Source organism: Hylaeus volcanicus, chromosome 1 (assembly GCF_026283585.1).
Source record: "Hylaeus volcanicus isolate JK05 chromosome 1, UHH_iyHylVolc1.0_haploid, whole genome shotgun sequence".
Lineage (NCBI taxonomy): Eukaryota > Metazoa > Arthropoda > Insecta > Hymenoptera > Colletidae > Hylaeus > Hylaeus volcanicus.
In genome coordinates, this window is record NC_071976.1 from 9,166,407 (window position 1) to 9,182,746 (window position 16,340).

The 16,340-nt window shown below is 39.6% G+C and overlaps 1 protein-coding gene across 3 annotated transcripts in view; it reads right to left on the reverse strand.

Annotated features, from left to right (window-relative positions):
- The window catches only part of LOC128880861 (max-binding protein MNT-like), a 57,411-nt gene extending 41,343 nt beyond the window's left edge, over positions 1 to 16,068 (reverse strand). Inside the window, exons 1-2 of one of the 3 annotated variants that reach the window (XM_054131408.1) lie at positions 15,341 to 16,068; positions 12,156 to 12,488 (exon numbers count right to left, since the gene is read on the reverse strand). In XM_054131408.1, coding sequence (XP_053987383.1) covers positions 12,156 to 12,306 — 151 coding nt within the window. In that variant the 5' untranslated portion in view covers positions 12,307 to 12,488; positions 15,341 to 16,068. Of the gene's footprint in view, positions 1 to 12,155; positions 12,489 to 14,094 lie in introns of all 3 variants that reach the window. The other 2 variants (XM_054131399.1, XM_054131390.1) reach the window with 2 other exon arrangements.
- Between the last annotated feature and the right edge of the window lie 272 nt (positions 16,069 to 16,340).

A 16,340-nucleotide genomic window follows, 5' to 3' on the forward strand; every position in this document is an offset into this window, starting at 1 on the left:
ATCATATACATATGTAGATATACACATATATACATATATGTATCATACACATATGTAGATATACACATATATACATGTATATACATACATGTATCATATAGATATACACATATATACATACATGTATCATATAGATATACGCATATATACATACATGTATCATATAGATATACACATATATACATGTATATACATACATGTACCATATAGATATACACATATATACATGTACATACATATATGTATCATATAGATATACATGTATATACATATATGTATCATACAGATATACACATATCTATAGGCACAGAATATTTCAAAAAATGAATGTACCAAATTTTTACGATTTTCTACCAAACCACACCTGAGATAAAACGTGGCGCCTCCTACACGAATATCCCCTCACCTTCTAATCAAACTTTCCCAAAGTTCAATGGCATAGATTTTCTGATAAACCATTCCCAAGGAAAACAAAGACCAAGGTACATATAACATCAACCTGCACACCTCCACAGAAACAGAATTTCGTAATCGTTTATTGAATATGTTTCAATAAAAAACAACAAAACAAACAAAAAACGTGAAGTTAAAGGTTGAACAATAGGCTATACTTCCCCTCTCGTATAAAATAATATCCGAATAGAAAATAAAGCTAAAAAATGACTAGAATTACTGTGTCGCGTACCAAGAACAGAGATTCAACAGCTTGGACAAGTGCAAGACGTTTTCGAATTCGAATGCGCGTCATCCTGGAAGAGCATTCACGTTGCTCCTTTCTCCGTGCGTGCAATGTCACCGACAAACGCGACAGCGTGCGACAACGAGGAAAGCGGTAACTAGCCGAGTCGGAGGCACCGAGGCGCAACACGTCAACGTTTCGTTGCACTTCCATCGGTCCCTTTCCTCTCGATCTTTCTTGGATTTTCTTGGACGCATCTCGCCAGCGTACAGACGGTTGAATCCACAGGTCGATAAGGTATGAAAAATTCAAAGAGGCGCGTCTCCACGTGCTACAGCGGTGGGGATAGGAAAGGGTATTCCCCTAGGTCAGCAGGGTGAGCGGTAAGGATAGGTAGGCCGCGATGGTGGGGGGAGAAACGAAAATGCCGGGGAGCTTCTCGTCTCGTCTCGTCTCTCTCGCTCCCTTCTTCTCCGGGTCAGATGCGGACACGGCAACGTTGCAATTGATCAGGACGCCACGCGGCCGGACACGCGTGGTGGGGGCTTGCCGGGGACAAGGCGCATGCGCACTCGAGCAGCTCATTCGCCCGCGTGCTCGTTCGCCGATACAGTGCGTTACGTTCCGCTCCGCTTTCCTTTGCGCTTATTTACTCCCCGGTTTTAGTCTAGCCTGTTTCATTTTTCTCCCGATCCATTCGACCCGAATTCATCTACTACTTTGTCCTACGCTCGTTCTTCCTCTCGGTGAGTGCACGCCTTCGTTTCGAAAAACTCCCCCGCCGTATTCCTCGCCTACTTTCCTTCGCGATATCGTTCCCTCGTACTTTCGTCCTCTGCTTTCCCCACTCCGCGGTACTCTCCTACGTAAAGCCAAGCTAATCTGCAGGTATCCGGCCGGTGTAACGAACGTCTCCCGACAGTCACGACGAATGGGTTACGAGCTCGTACGCGAACCGACTCCGATGCTGTGCGTGTAGGAGTGGTTGGAGATGGTGGCGGTCGATCGCACGCCTAAACTCCTGGAATAGACGAGCAACGTGCGGCACACACCGGTTTCAATGCCGACGATTTACCGAAAAAGGCCAAATTTGAAATCGATAACGATTTATTCGACCACGTTTAAGGTCGATTCAGACTATACGACACGGACCGGCACCGACACGACAAAACATTAAAACACGCGTTTTAATGGAACTATTCACACTTAACAGACACCGACTTGAACGTTCCGTCAACGGGAACAGTGTGAATAGTTCCATTAAAGGTCTATTTACACGTATCCGTAACGTGTCAGTTCCGTATCCGTTCAGTTCCGTATCCGTTCAGTTCCGTAATGTTCCATCAGTGTCAGTGATTTTAAATATTCTTCTGTTGTTTTTGAACGGGCATGTTCACACACGTCCGACACCGCTCCGTGACGTTACTGATACGTTTCAAATACTGAACTGACACGCTACGGATATGTGTAAATGGACCTTTAAACGCGTATTTTAATGTTTTGTCGTGTCGGTGCCGGTCCGTGTCGTATAGTCTGAATCGACCTTTAGACTTTGTTCATATTTTTATCCTTGTACATCCCTTGGCCGTACAAGAAGCTCGGGTACCTCAGATTCGCCAAACCCGTACTGCAGCTGAGACTAAGTTCAGCTACAGCCCCTGAGGGTGTCAATCTAAGCTTGACATTCGTGGTAATGGAATTCATTTGAATGGAAAGATGCATGTTATTTTTACAGGACTTGAGAAAGATTCCAACATCTACTCTCGACAAACAAGTTCAATAAAAGATAACGAGATATTACTGCGATACTTATCCCGGCAAACCAGAGACATGTATTGGCAGTTGTTTTATCAAATTATCTTCTTTGAGATGTAAAGATGCATAAGATGTTGAAATACAATAAAATATATATCATATTTTAACATATAAATATGCTGTCTTACTTTAATATGGAGTACTTTTTCATGAAGAAAGGTATTGAGATTGCAAATAACGGATAATTTTGATGTAAAGTCAATCGTACACGTATGTGCCAATATCCCTCAAGAGGTTAAACCTCATACAGTCAATCTCTGTACGAATTAGCCTTTGCGGATTTAATCGGTTTTGTTTGAGAGACGGATACCTGAAAGCCGCGTATCTTTATGAAGTTGTACATCTGAATTGTAAAGCATCATTTAGGTATACGATAGAGACAGACTTAAATTATCGTTTAACGCGCATTGGCTGTTATATCACGCACCGTCGTGCCAACGAGCACGCGCAACGCGGTAACAGACCGGATGCGCGAAGATAGGGAGCGAATTACAACGTTTAAATCATCCGTATTACGATCAAGCCCGTGTGCGAGACCGGTACTCAGTTTTCCACTTCACAAGTCACTACTGACCTAGCGAGTTTCTAACTCGTAGAGAGCTACGAAAAAACGCGATTATTCATTTTCAATGTATAGCAATACGCAAGGATATCTTAGAGTATATCGAGACATTATTTAACCCTTTGCATTCGGTTGTCCTCTTTGAAAGGACGACATAAGTGTTTAGCTCGAATGTCTCATCTCCGGGAACAACGAAATTTACTAATGTAATTGATGTATAATGATGTGTGATAAATATTATTGTAATAATTGTAAAATTGAAACGAAATAGATTATGTACATTTGTAAGTACATCATTGGACAAATAGTAGAATAATCATTGTTTTACCATTTTAAAAAGGGTACAGTTACTAATCCTATCTAAAAGATGAGAGAGAAAAAAACGAAGATACATACATTTGTAACACTTTCCTTTTTTCTCGAGCATGATTATCAATCATCGTTAAAGATCGCTGTTCGACGTTTATATTTTGTTTATGTTGTAAATAATTGCTCGTATTTCGTCACGAAAGAACGCATAGAGGAAAACACGCAATGGTTCAGCTATTTTTCCTGTAGGTCGTAATGAAACCTTAAAGGAAGGTGAATGTACATGTATAGAGAGATCGATCCCTTGTTTTCACGGTCACGCGCCTATGCGCACGATTCAGATACGACAGGAGACGAGAAATTGCGTCTTCGATTGCGTGTTTGGTTTTCTCCTTACGCATTCCTTTTTCGTCCAAGTTATCGAGGCAACGTTTAGTTATAGGACTAAATGTCGAAGCAATCTGTGTTTCACTACTACGAAGGTTGGTACAGCTAACATGACGAAATGGTCAGTTGATATTTCTATATGAACTAACGTTATAAATAATAATGTAAAGAGTACAGAATTACGTTTCTACACCTGATATATTAGGTTGTCCAAAAACTTTCTTTCGTTTTATTAATAATTAATTCATGCACGATATTTTATGTTTTATGGTACATTACAAAATTGTGTACAATTCATTTCGCTCCATTACTGTCAATGTTTAAGAAATTAGATTGTCTATTTATATAAACACTGTCATAGAAAATAATTGAATGCAACTCGCGAAAGAAACTTTTAGGACAACCTAATATTTGCTCATTTTGGAAAAGTATTAATTGCGTGGAAGAATGAACAGCGTTCGTTGCCTCTAGTTGGATCCGCGAAGGGGTTAATTCCGGTCGAGCAAAGAAGCTTACGTTATCGATACCCTAGAACACACCTCGCCCCGCTGTTACAGAATATAGAACTACCAACGATTGCCCTGTCCAAAAGGGCACACAAAATTTACTGCATATTCGATACGCGTTTCCCGGCTCACCTGACACGTTCATTCGGGCACGCGTCGACGCGCACGAACCCACGAAACGGGAAGATCGATCTGACCTGTATCGTGTGCATTTTTTTGCCTGCCTTTCCTTCCTTCCGTGAACGTACAATGCACCTCGTGCGGTTACCTACGCGCTTCGCCCTGTCCCCCACCCTGAACCAATGATTCCGTTCACTGGACATTCTTTTCGTAACGCATGGTATATCTACAGTGTGGAGACGTTCGATTAACAGAATCGATTCCAGAATGGACATTAATCTTTAACTTGAAAATAAGGGCGCTTTGATCAAAACTAAAGGACTAGGGTTTGATATCGATTTTTTTGTTGTAGTAATTTTAACAAATGTTTATGTATCACCCGGGGGGGGGGGGGCCCCACAATAGGAATTCAAGCATTAAGTGTTTCTTGGAATATTTTGTCTTAAAAAAAAAAAAAAGTTAACTTACCAAATATAATTTGAAATTGAATTTCCAATTCAAATGAGTCAAATTTAAATTGTATTAAAATTATATTAACATTGCTTTTAGACCATATTATGATACATATATAATCTAAGAACAACATAATTCGTGAAAAGTGAAAAGAATGTTCTCTACCAATCAGAAGCGATCACAAAGAATCACGAATCACTGTGAAAAATCATCGTGATTGAGAATGAACGTGATCGAATCACGAGTGATTCAAAAGTAGCAGTTCACGCCATCTCTGATTTCGATACCCGGGTACCCGTGTATCTGGATGCCCGGGTGTTAGCGTATTTCGATAACCGGGTACCCCGGTGTATTAAAAATACACGGATTAAAACACGGATCCATTAATTACCCGTGTATTTCGATACACGTGAAATAGGGATCTCTAGTATTTACTGCGTTCAGAGATCGATTCGAAATCGAACACATCCCCAGCTGCAGTGGACCCCTCTCTGGAAATTGCTAGGCGATCGTGACGAGCTCGCGATAAATCAGATGCGTGCGCGATAACGATGGAAAAAGCCGCGTGCGCGCACCGAAGGGTGGTGGTGGGAGGGAGGGGGATGTAGGGGGAACCGATACCGATAGAAAGCGACGGAAAAAGATAAATGACCATCGGGAGGAAAAAGAGAAAGGGACGCGCAGCGAGAGACACCAGCGAGGGAGGAAGAGAGCGCGCCGGCAAACATAACGCCCGTGCGCGAGTAGGTGGCGCGCTCGTGAATGAAACACAAAAGCTGTCCGTAGTTTCTAGAGTCAGTGACCGGGGAGTCCCCCTCACTCCCCCCTCCGCCGCCTTAGTATATCCAGGTTCTTACCATCGTCACCGTAGCACCACGGTCACCATCGTTACCCCTCCAAAAGCGATATCACGACTGCCCCCCCACCTCGCCGATCTCGCCCGGTTACCCCGCCGTGCAATTTCCCCTCATTTCCCCCCACTTTTCGCTGCAAACTCAACGCTGTATACCTCTCGCTCCGCGCTTTACAAGCAAAGTCCTAACTTCCGCCACTCTTCGTTGCCTCTCTTTGCCTCTATACGTGCCTAGTGGGTCTCTCTATGTGCACGTTTCCGATGCTTGGTGCGCGCGTTGGATCGACGACCAGAGGGGAAAAAGAAAACCTGATGCATACACACGGGGGGCCCGACTAAATCGCTCCTGCCTTCCCACAACCACCTCCCCCCCCCCCTTCTTTTACCTTCTCTTGACTTTTCAACCTTCTATCTCCTTGAAACTTGTAAACATTTCGCTTCGCGTCGCGTCTCCGTCAATCGTGATACATTATCACGCGTGGAACGTGACGATCAACGAAAACCGAGGTGCATAGTAAAGTCGGATTATAAATTCTTTTTTGGCGAGATGGGAAGCAAAGAAGGGATTTAAAGGGCTTGGAACATCAAAAAATGAAAAAAAAAAGAAGTGTTTTTTTTTTTAAATTTAAGTGATTCTGAACAATCCTACGCAAAGAAAATTGAATTTAGAGCACTAGAAGCGGTAAAAAAATTTCTTTTTTTCTCACAAAAAAAGTTCGACGACACGAACTTAGTAAAAAGAACGCGATGAAACTGTAAAAAATATAAGGAAAAACAACTGACAACTTTCTCGAAGAGAAAACAACGACAGTCGAATTTACGGAAGACCGGAGACGCGGTTACCTTGGTCACAGCCATAGGGTACTGTTCTCTAGGGTAAAGAAGACAGTAGATTTCCGAAAAAGCAGTGTTTTAATCGATTTTGATAAAACTAAATACGATTTGGTAACATTTATATCAATAATCGAACGAGAAATAGAAATTTTTAGTTTTTTTGCGTCTCCTGAAAACCTCGGTTTTTGATACGAAGGTACATTTTTCTCAGAAACGGTTAGGTCGATATGAATCAAATTTTTTACACGTGTTTTCTAATAGTTGGGCCTAATTTACACCGAGGATTTTTTTTAAATTTCAAATGGTTAATTTTTTAACAATGTGTAAATTTGAAAAAAAAAATGTATAGGTTTGCGCGGCTATAACTTTTTTTGGAATCAAAATATTGAAAGCATCCTCGGTGTTAATTAGGCCGAACTATCAAAAAACACGTGTAAAATATTTGGATCATATCGACCTAACCGTTTCTGAGAAAAGTGTACCTTTATACCAAAAACCTAGGTTTTCAGGAGACGCAAGAAACTAAAAATGGAACTTTTTTTTTCAAAAAAATTTTTTTTAGCACTTCTAGTGCTCCAAATTCAATTTTCTTTGCGTAGAATTGTTCAGAATCGCTTAAATTTTAATAATAAAAAAAAAAATTCTAAAAGTGATTTTTTTTCATTTTTTGATGTTCCCTTAAGAATGTTGAACGAACGATATGAGAATTTATATTGGGTCTAATTTATGAAAGAAAAATTAGTTTGCATAAAGGGAAGTATTAAATCATTAATAGGGTATATTATTGTGGTTTGAGTAAAATTTTATCTAATTTCCTCTTTACTATAGGAAGCAGAAGAAAAGTTTATTTTAAACATTTTTGAGTATTGTTAATATATTTGTATCCAAACGGTTAGGTTTGATAAGATGGATGAAGTAATTTTAGCCGAACTTTGGAGTACTCCGCTGTGCGTACGGACAGAACAACGAAAGGGTTAATCGACTCGCTCGCAAAACGGCGCGAGATAAATTCGATTGTCTATCGCGCAGGCGTTTTCGCGCTCGACAAATTCGTGATAGGGTAGGCCGGGGTTAACAGTAACAGGATGAATATTTTTAAATTTATAGTGGACGAATGGTGTAAAAGTATAATACTGGATTAGACTATTGTCCACATATGTGTCACATTTTTATAAAAATATACTGCACATACATTCTCTATCTTCACAAACAAAATCGAGAGGTTAATACAAAAATAAAGCCCTTTATATATCCACATGTAAGCTATTTAAAGGATCTGACCACTAAATTTGAATTCTATATGCTTACGTCAATCCGATTTCCGTTTAGTCACTTGAAAACGAGTACGTTCGTATAAGTGAAAGGTAAGACGCCCATCACACCTCGGAAAGAGTGCGTGAAGGGGTACGGAGATCGGTAACCCCAAAGAGACGAAAACTTGGTCGCGGAGAGACAGAACCGTGAAAGGCTACCGTCGGTCCCTTTGTCGCGGAGTCGTGCTATGCTGCGGGATTACCGGTTCACCTCGACAATGATCGTATAGCTTGCAATCACCAGCGCTGGGTCGTGCCGCGAGTTTTTTTTCGAGAAGGTTATCACGTGGATCATTTGATTGGCGAAGTCAACATAAGCTCACTAGAGAAAGAGACCGATGGCATACTAGCGTGCAGTTGCCGTGTTTCGTGCTCGAGAACTCTTTCGCGTGTGTTAAGACTCGCTTTGCAAGATCGGCCGGTTGAGTCATTGACCTGGGAAAACGCGGGAATCGAAGGAACACGGCGACCGACCACCTTCGACCGATCGACCAGTTACTTGTGCCGATTTTTCTTTTTTTTTTTTTTTTGAGAATGCAATTAGGGTATTCGAATTGGTTCTTGTTTTTTTTCTGTATTTTATAAGGGTACGTAACTACAGAGATATTATAGACAGAGTAGGGGAGACATAGACATGCCGGTTCTTTTATTAATGCGAATGTAAAGATATACATGTAATTACTAAAAGTGTAAACGATATAATGTTTTATAATGATATAAAAATGTCCTAGTAGACAGAGACAGGTTGGGTAACGCAGTTTTCTTTATCTTTTTAACTGTAGTGAAGGCCACAGGTCCGGTTCCTCAATCTATAATATCTCTATGTATGTAATCAATATTTTATATTGATTATTGCACCTATTGGTCTAGTCTTGCTTGTAACAAATCCATTACATTCTTTTACGTGTCTGTTGGGGCCCACTGCCCCCCCCCCCCTTCATAGCTCGGGTACCTCGGGTTTGCTAAGCCCGTACTGTAGCTACGAACATAACTACAGCCCCTGAGGTCGTCTTGATTTCTGTAGCAAACAAATCACGCACGACCAATACGTATATTAGGTTGTCCCAAAAGTTTCTTTCGCTTTATTAATAAGTAATACATGCACGATATTTTATGTTTGATGTTACATTGCTGAATTGTGCACGATTTATTTTGCTCCATTATCTATTTATTCTATTTATATAAACACGACCACATAAAATAATTGAGCGCAACTCGCGAAAGAAACTTTCGGGACAATCTAATACAGTATACATGATAAAGGCGAAAATTTGTTATAGGGTCTTGAAATTTCTCTTTGGTAACATAAATTGTTTTAAACTTTGGCCTTAACTGCAACAGTTGACTTCTATATAAATAGAAAAAGTAAAATTTAGGATTTGAATCATAGAATGAAGTATTCTACAATGGACAATAAATTTCACTCTGGACATATTTACGAACACGGTGTTTTACGGAACTTTCCACTATTCGTTTCACGAGGGACTAATGGCTCGATTGAGAATCACTGTTGCGAGGGAAATCATACCTAATTTGGAGACGGTGAACGCGTGGGTCATCGCGTGGTATTCGCATGTATACTGCAGTGTTTCTCATCCCGTATGGAAAAACGGAGTTATTCACGTCCATGATAAATACGTCGACTATTTCCACGGAAATGATTTAACACTTTAATTACAGCCCTATTCAAAAATTTAGAAAATAACTTTCTGCCTTGGTATATCAATTAAGTGTAAATATACAAACATAGACAAGGATATGTGCAAACGTATAAATATATAGTTTATTAATCTAGGATGACTAATCTAACATTCTTCTTTACTGTTAATATGAAATTTCATGCAAACAAAAAAATTACGTCTTTATAAAAATAATAATCTAACTATATACTTATTTTAGTAAACGTATACCTAACAAGTAATTAAAGACTGCAGCGGTACTGTAATATAATTGTATAGCAGTTTCACGCGATGATACTTGGAATTTGAAAATGAGACCACGGAACTGCCGTGCAGCAATTAAAATGCAGTATCGATAAAAAGCATTTCGTCACTCCTCGCATGTTTGGTAAGAGAGTAATGAATTACATCAATATCTTTAAGAAGTTAACAATATATGCAATTTTACTTTTTTCATGGCCATAAATATTTGTAGAAATAAGTAGGCATATATAAGTTGACAAACACGCAGAACCAATTTCAATTAATTTTTAAACTACAATCGTATGTGTTACCTCGGAAAATATAAAAATCCTCACAACTTTGTTAATTTACGAAAAGGAGGAGGTTACTCAATTCAACATGTATATTTTTTTTTTACGATTCTGTATATAAAAATTACCATGTTCCTTGAGTCTTCGACTAAGCCTTAAGAAGGTAGAATGCGATGGCTGATTTCGATCAGGATTTTCTTCACACGCACCATAAACAATTATCATAACGTTGTTTCGCTGTTACTGAACATCGTAATAAAAAAAGTGGCACCTTTCTCAATACGACTTTAACGCTTACCGAGATACTAAATAGGCATTTCGTGTTGATGATTATTAATATTTAACAGGGTACTTGTTTACAGACATGACCTATCGACGTGAGTAAAGTCGTGCTAAGAATCACGTTGATTAAGCGTATTTCCTAATAGAAGATTATTAATTTGAAGATATCTCAGTAATTATTCATTTCAAGTCCCACTTCATGTAACACTTTTTTACGCAAAATTTGATGATTTATCCGAATTCGAAAAAAAATATTAGACATTCCATTTAAAGAACTGAAGGTGGCACTAATACCTCAATAAAAAAGTAAGGTAATAAAAAACAGATTAACAGAAACATTTTGTTGTACAACGAATACCTTACGAGTTATTTGAGGTCGTCACGTTAAGAGACTCAACCTGTATAAACACGACCACATAAAATAATTGAGTGCAACTCGCGAAAGAAACTTTCGGGACAACCTAATACTAAGAAACCTTCTTTCGAATGCCCTAACACTTATATTGCCAGAAAACTATCCCCTTACCCCCTAAAAGATCACAAATATGCAACCTCCTTCGAACGGTCCAAGGTGGGCCTCCCCCCTCAATTCAGGCCGCCTCTTAAAACCACGAGGAAAAAAAAGAATCAGAGTCAAAGTTTTGATGGACAGCAATTCTCCCCAAGCGTGTTTACAGTGGGTGTAGAAAGTATTCGTACACTAATCAATTTCCCAAAACACTTTTGTGTGAAATTGTAGTTTTTTAACTTCTTTTTTTTATAATCAATGATATTTTACATATTCTTGGAAGTCTCTAAGATAGGTATAGATCACACAACATTTACTAGTCAATATAATTTGCAAAATTAACAAAACAATGCGAAAAGTGGGTAAAAGTATAGAAGCAATAAGTATTTGTACGATTCTTATGACGAACCATTTACAGTAGAGTTTGTGACGTAAACACATTAGTTTATTGCTTCGTGCAAATTAGAAAACATCAAATTTCCAGTAAAGCACTTTTAAACAGTTGTGCGAATACTTATTGCTGCAACATTTCTATTAATTGTTTTTTTCTTGTTAATTTCACAAATTATATTAACTAGTAAATGTTGTTTGGACTACATCTATCTTAGAAACTTCCGAGAATATGTAGAATGTCATTGTTTATAAGAAATAAGTTAATAAATTACAATTTTACACAGTGTTTTTGGAAATTGATCGGTGTACGAATACTTTCTACACCCACTGTGTGTTTGAGCTGTTATATTTGAAAATGAAATAAGTCCACTCTAAGAAAAAATGAGTTAACGGTAATTTTAGTAAGATATAAGATATATAGATTCCTTCTCTTTATATTTATAATCATATATGGAGTACGATTTTTTCATAAAGTAAACAAGCAATTGCAATAATGATAAAATTAAAAGGAAATCCCACGAAGGAAGTATTATGTACTTGTAAATTAATGTAAATTTCTTTTTTTTTTAACGAAGTTTTAAAAATGAAACAGTTGCGCGAATACTTATTGCTTCAATATTTCTATCGATTAATTGTTTTTCTTTTTTTTTTTTGTTAATTTCGCAACTTACATAAATAGCTATATTTTTGTTGTAATCTATCTATTCTAGAGATTTCCGAGAATATGTAGAATGTCATTGTTTATAAAAAAATAAGTTAATAAATTACAATTTTACATAGTTTTTTTTGGAAATTGATCGCTGTACGAATACTTTCTACACCCACTGTATAATCGATAAGGCAGGAAAGCAAGAAGCGTCCGATTTCGCGTGGAATGACCCACACGTATCGGCGGAACGTTCGTTGCAAAAGTGGCGCGTGGTACTCACCACGTGGCTCGTTGGAGTTGTGATTGTTGGAGTGGGGAGCGACGACTAGCGGATGATCGGAGGAGGAGGAAGAGCTGCTCGCGAGACGCTCCCTCCTCTTCTCCTGCTCCTCGACGAACCATGCTGCTTCCAGCAACGTTTCCAGGCTCATCCTGACGTTGCCAATTCGTTCCACGACGAGCTCTGTTCCTCTTCAAGATCCTTCGGGTGATTGAGACTCTGCGATCGGACCGTCGATTCCCGTCGCCGGCTCGCGAGGACGAAGAAGTCGAGAGCCCGTTCTCGTGTCTCAACCCTCCTCTTTTTCTGCTGCAGCCAGCCGCGGGTGGCAATCTGCGCACGAACATCGGCAACAAACAACAAACAAAAAAAGAAACGATCTTATTATCACCGAAACTACAGCAGACCGACGATATCGTCATGGATGGAAGAGTGGGGGGAGTGTTAGTAATCCGTTGACCTAGACAAACGCGCCAAGATAGGTCGCAAGAACGTAAATAATTGCATCGATTCCGTCGTTCGTGTTCCACCATGCAAAAATCGCTCGATAAATTAAGAGGACGTGGGGAGAGCAAGCAGAAACCGATTAATCGGATATGTATTCGAAGCCAATCGACGTCACGTGACACGTAAACGATATTACACGTGAAAAAATCGCACGTGTCGCATCTCGTTTGACTCGCGGAGACACAGCCATGATTGTTTCCTACTACATGATTGTTTCCTTTGTGCTTGGAAACTTTGTTGTTCGATAATGTCGTTAGCTTCGTACGAACCGAAAGCTGCAGACGGTACGGAACACGGATATCTATACTAAAAGTGTGTAGAATAAGGCGAAGAATTTTCTCGTGCATACACGTCAAATAGGGTCTCTTTTGTGAGAGGAATTCTAACATACCATATACTTTGCTTGCGTTTGGTTTTTAATTCTTTTTAAGATTTATTTCTAAAAACAAACATAAATATATTAATATAGTTTCCACTACAATGAATCTGTGCATGTATTACATAACCAAAGTCCTAACCTGATGTCCACTACAACGTATGTATACGTATATACATAGATTGGTAGCCGTGCATTTTTGTTTACTATTAGTAATAGATTCCAGGTGTACTTGACGATTAGACCAATTACAGAAGAATAACAAGCAAAATTTGATGGCTACTGTAGTTCGTATAGATGCATTGCAATGACCATCAGGTTGAGACTTAGGCTATGTCTACTCGGATATACTGTAATAGAGATCAGGTTGAGGATTTAGTAAATATGCGTATCTGTCTGAGAAGCCACGGAATTAATGTCTACACCTAATAATTGAATACAGAGCTATAGAATTAATTTCTAGGTAAAGTATAGATATCTGTGGTACGGACACGACCGGTGTCTGAGATACGTCACGTGACGTACGCGTGACGTAACGCAGTCGCGCGGGAAGCTTTATCCCCTCCCACGTACCGTCTTCGTAATATCACACGGTGGCGATGCGCAAGCGCGACGTGCGCTTTCTTAAAGCGCAGAGCATTATCACGCATCTTGAGTTCCGATCGCTGGAAACAATCTAACAATCGAAGAAAGAAAAAATAAGCCGGAAAAAGTGCGAACGTTGTTCGAAGAACGTGCTTCGCCGTTAGCGGATTAAATCGTCGATATCCAACTCCGAAATAATTTTATTTTTCCTGATAATTAAATTTAAAATTGTACCGCTAAATTTCAAACAATAAAGGGAACACAGTAGGAAAGTAAATATTTTTCCTAAACAAAATTAATACGTGTTTCTACTAGCATTATCGAAAAGAACGAAATTTGACCGTAACTCGAAAACTAAATTTCGAAAAAATTTAAACGACCTGCGAGCAATTGTGCGTTCTAATTTTTCAAATTCACGAGCTTCAACTGGTAAGAAAATATAATTTTTAGGTATGTAAGTGATGTACATACTCGTTGTACGAGCCATCGTCGCATTTAGGCGAGTCGGATTAGCTTGACTGTTCTCGTGATGTAGCTTCGAAAGCAGGAACGAGAGTCGTTACGTGGCGTTTGTACGCGCAAGAGCGTGCTCGCGAATACGAGCACGTACAGTGTATAGAATATCAGCTGCGCAGTCCGAGAAATCAGTCAGCGAAGAAACAAGGTTCACGGGACAGAGGCGGGAAAGGCGAAGCAGAGAAACGAGGTTCCGGCGCTGATTTGAAAAGTAGATATATCCCGGGGCAGCGTAATCGCGAAAGCGTACCACGGTCACGAATAGGTACAATTGCATTTCGTGTACGCGCAACCATGGAAAAATTGCAAAGAAAGACGATGGCACGGCGCGTCGAGGTTGGTGGAGGAAAGGTTGCTTGGAACAAGTATGAAAAGTCAAGAAGCGTGCCGTAGCCGAACGAGCTCCTTAAACTGACAAAGCGACACACACGTTAGACGGGCGACGCACGCACCGTTGACCAATAGGAACTTGCGATAACATGACGTCATGAGTTGAAGTACCGTGCGATTGGCGGGGTCTATTATGGCACGGAAAACACGCCACGCAACCACCTATACACATGTTAATTAAATAGGCGATAGTCCCGACGAGATAATGTTCCGCGAAGGCTTTTAAACGGGCGTGGTAACGCGAGAAACGGATAGAAAACAATCAGGAAACTTACAGGTACGACGCGACTGTATTTCGGTCACAATGGAAACACGCTGGAACCCACTTTCACGGTAGAAATCAATTTCTTGCGAGAATTTCTGCGGTATTTCCGCTGTCAAACGTGCGACACATGCGGAAAATCACGAGGCACACGTAAAGTTTCCGAACAGTCGACGATCTTGCGACGTTTCACAGCACACAACGATTATAACCTGATCGATCTAGCGCGTGGCAGAAACATTTTACAAGTGCTAACCACTGCGCATCAACAGCCATGCTTGCTTGGCCACGATTCACGTGTCTGGGGTCCGAGGTATAGACCAATCAAAGCGCGGTTCGTGACGTCACCTGGCTGTATCGACCAATGAACGCAGCCCATGTGACGCAGCACTCCGCTGGGCGTGTAAGAGAAGTGTCGAGCTGCTGTATATTGCTCGTTAGTCGGTGCACTTTTTTCGCGATTTTCTCAAATTCCCGTCGTTATCATCGCGAAAAACATGTGAAAACGAGATTTCGGAGCCAGCCGATATCTTGTTCGAGCAGGCTTACCTTCCGGTGGACGCCAGAACGGACGAATATCGCGACAATCGTACACAGCACACCCGACACCCGGCTCGCCCGGGCAAACACTCACTCCGATCTCGGCGGCGTCACCCTCTGCCACCTTTTGTCACGTTCCTTCTCTGTCACATGGATCGGAGCTGTACACTGTTGCCACTTCTACGATATCGAAACATACAGTTCATTGTTTACCTTTGCGCGCGCGCCAAAACTATGTACCGTCACTTTTTCGAAAGCAAATCCTGTTAATTTTCTTTTCAGTTTCTCTATATTCCAATAAAATATGCGATCACTCGTAAACTTGTAGCTTTTTACTGGTAGACTAAGAAGCGTGTATCGTGATATCCGCCATGTATACCTGGGAACAAGAGGTTTTCGTATTTTTAAAGCGAACCATCAAATATGTACTAAGATTAGAAATTCTTTGATGTAGATAACAAAATTAAAGTAAAAAATTCATATAAAAGTTTAAAGTAAAAAGGATAATGTTTGCAGGAAACCGTACACTTATTCTTAATTTAATTTAAAATGTAATATTTAATATCCTTCCTACTTCCAAGTGTTATTATCAATTATTATCATTTCTTCAATTCGTTTCGCGATTTTATATTCACGTATTTATTGAGGAACAATCACAATTAAACTGGATAATTTACTAAGCTAATGTTTAAAAGTATACAATTCAAAACTTATGATTATTGTAATTAAGGTATTAAAAGAACAATACTTGCTATAATAATTAGGTAAGCGAATAGTGTTTAAACATACAGAAGAATTACTAGAAATTGGACATACAAAGTCAGTGGAGGACTTAAAGAATATTTAGGTTCTTAATAAGAATTGAAATTAGAATTCAGGTTCTACTTTTTTCAGAAAGTATATTATCATCATGTAGATGTATACCATAAGTAACACATATGTAAAAATCACACAAGTACATTTGTATAACATACATTCTGTGCACTCAACATGAATTCAAATCTACTAC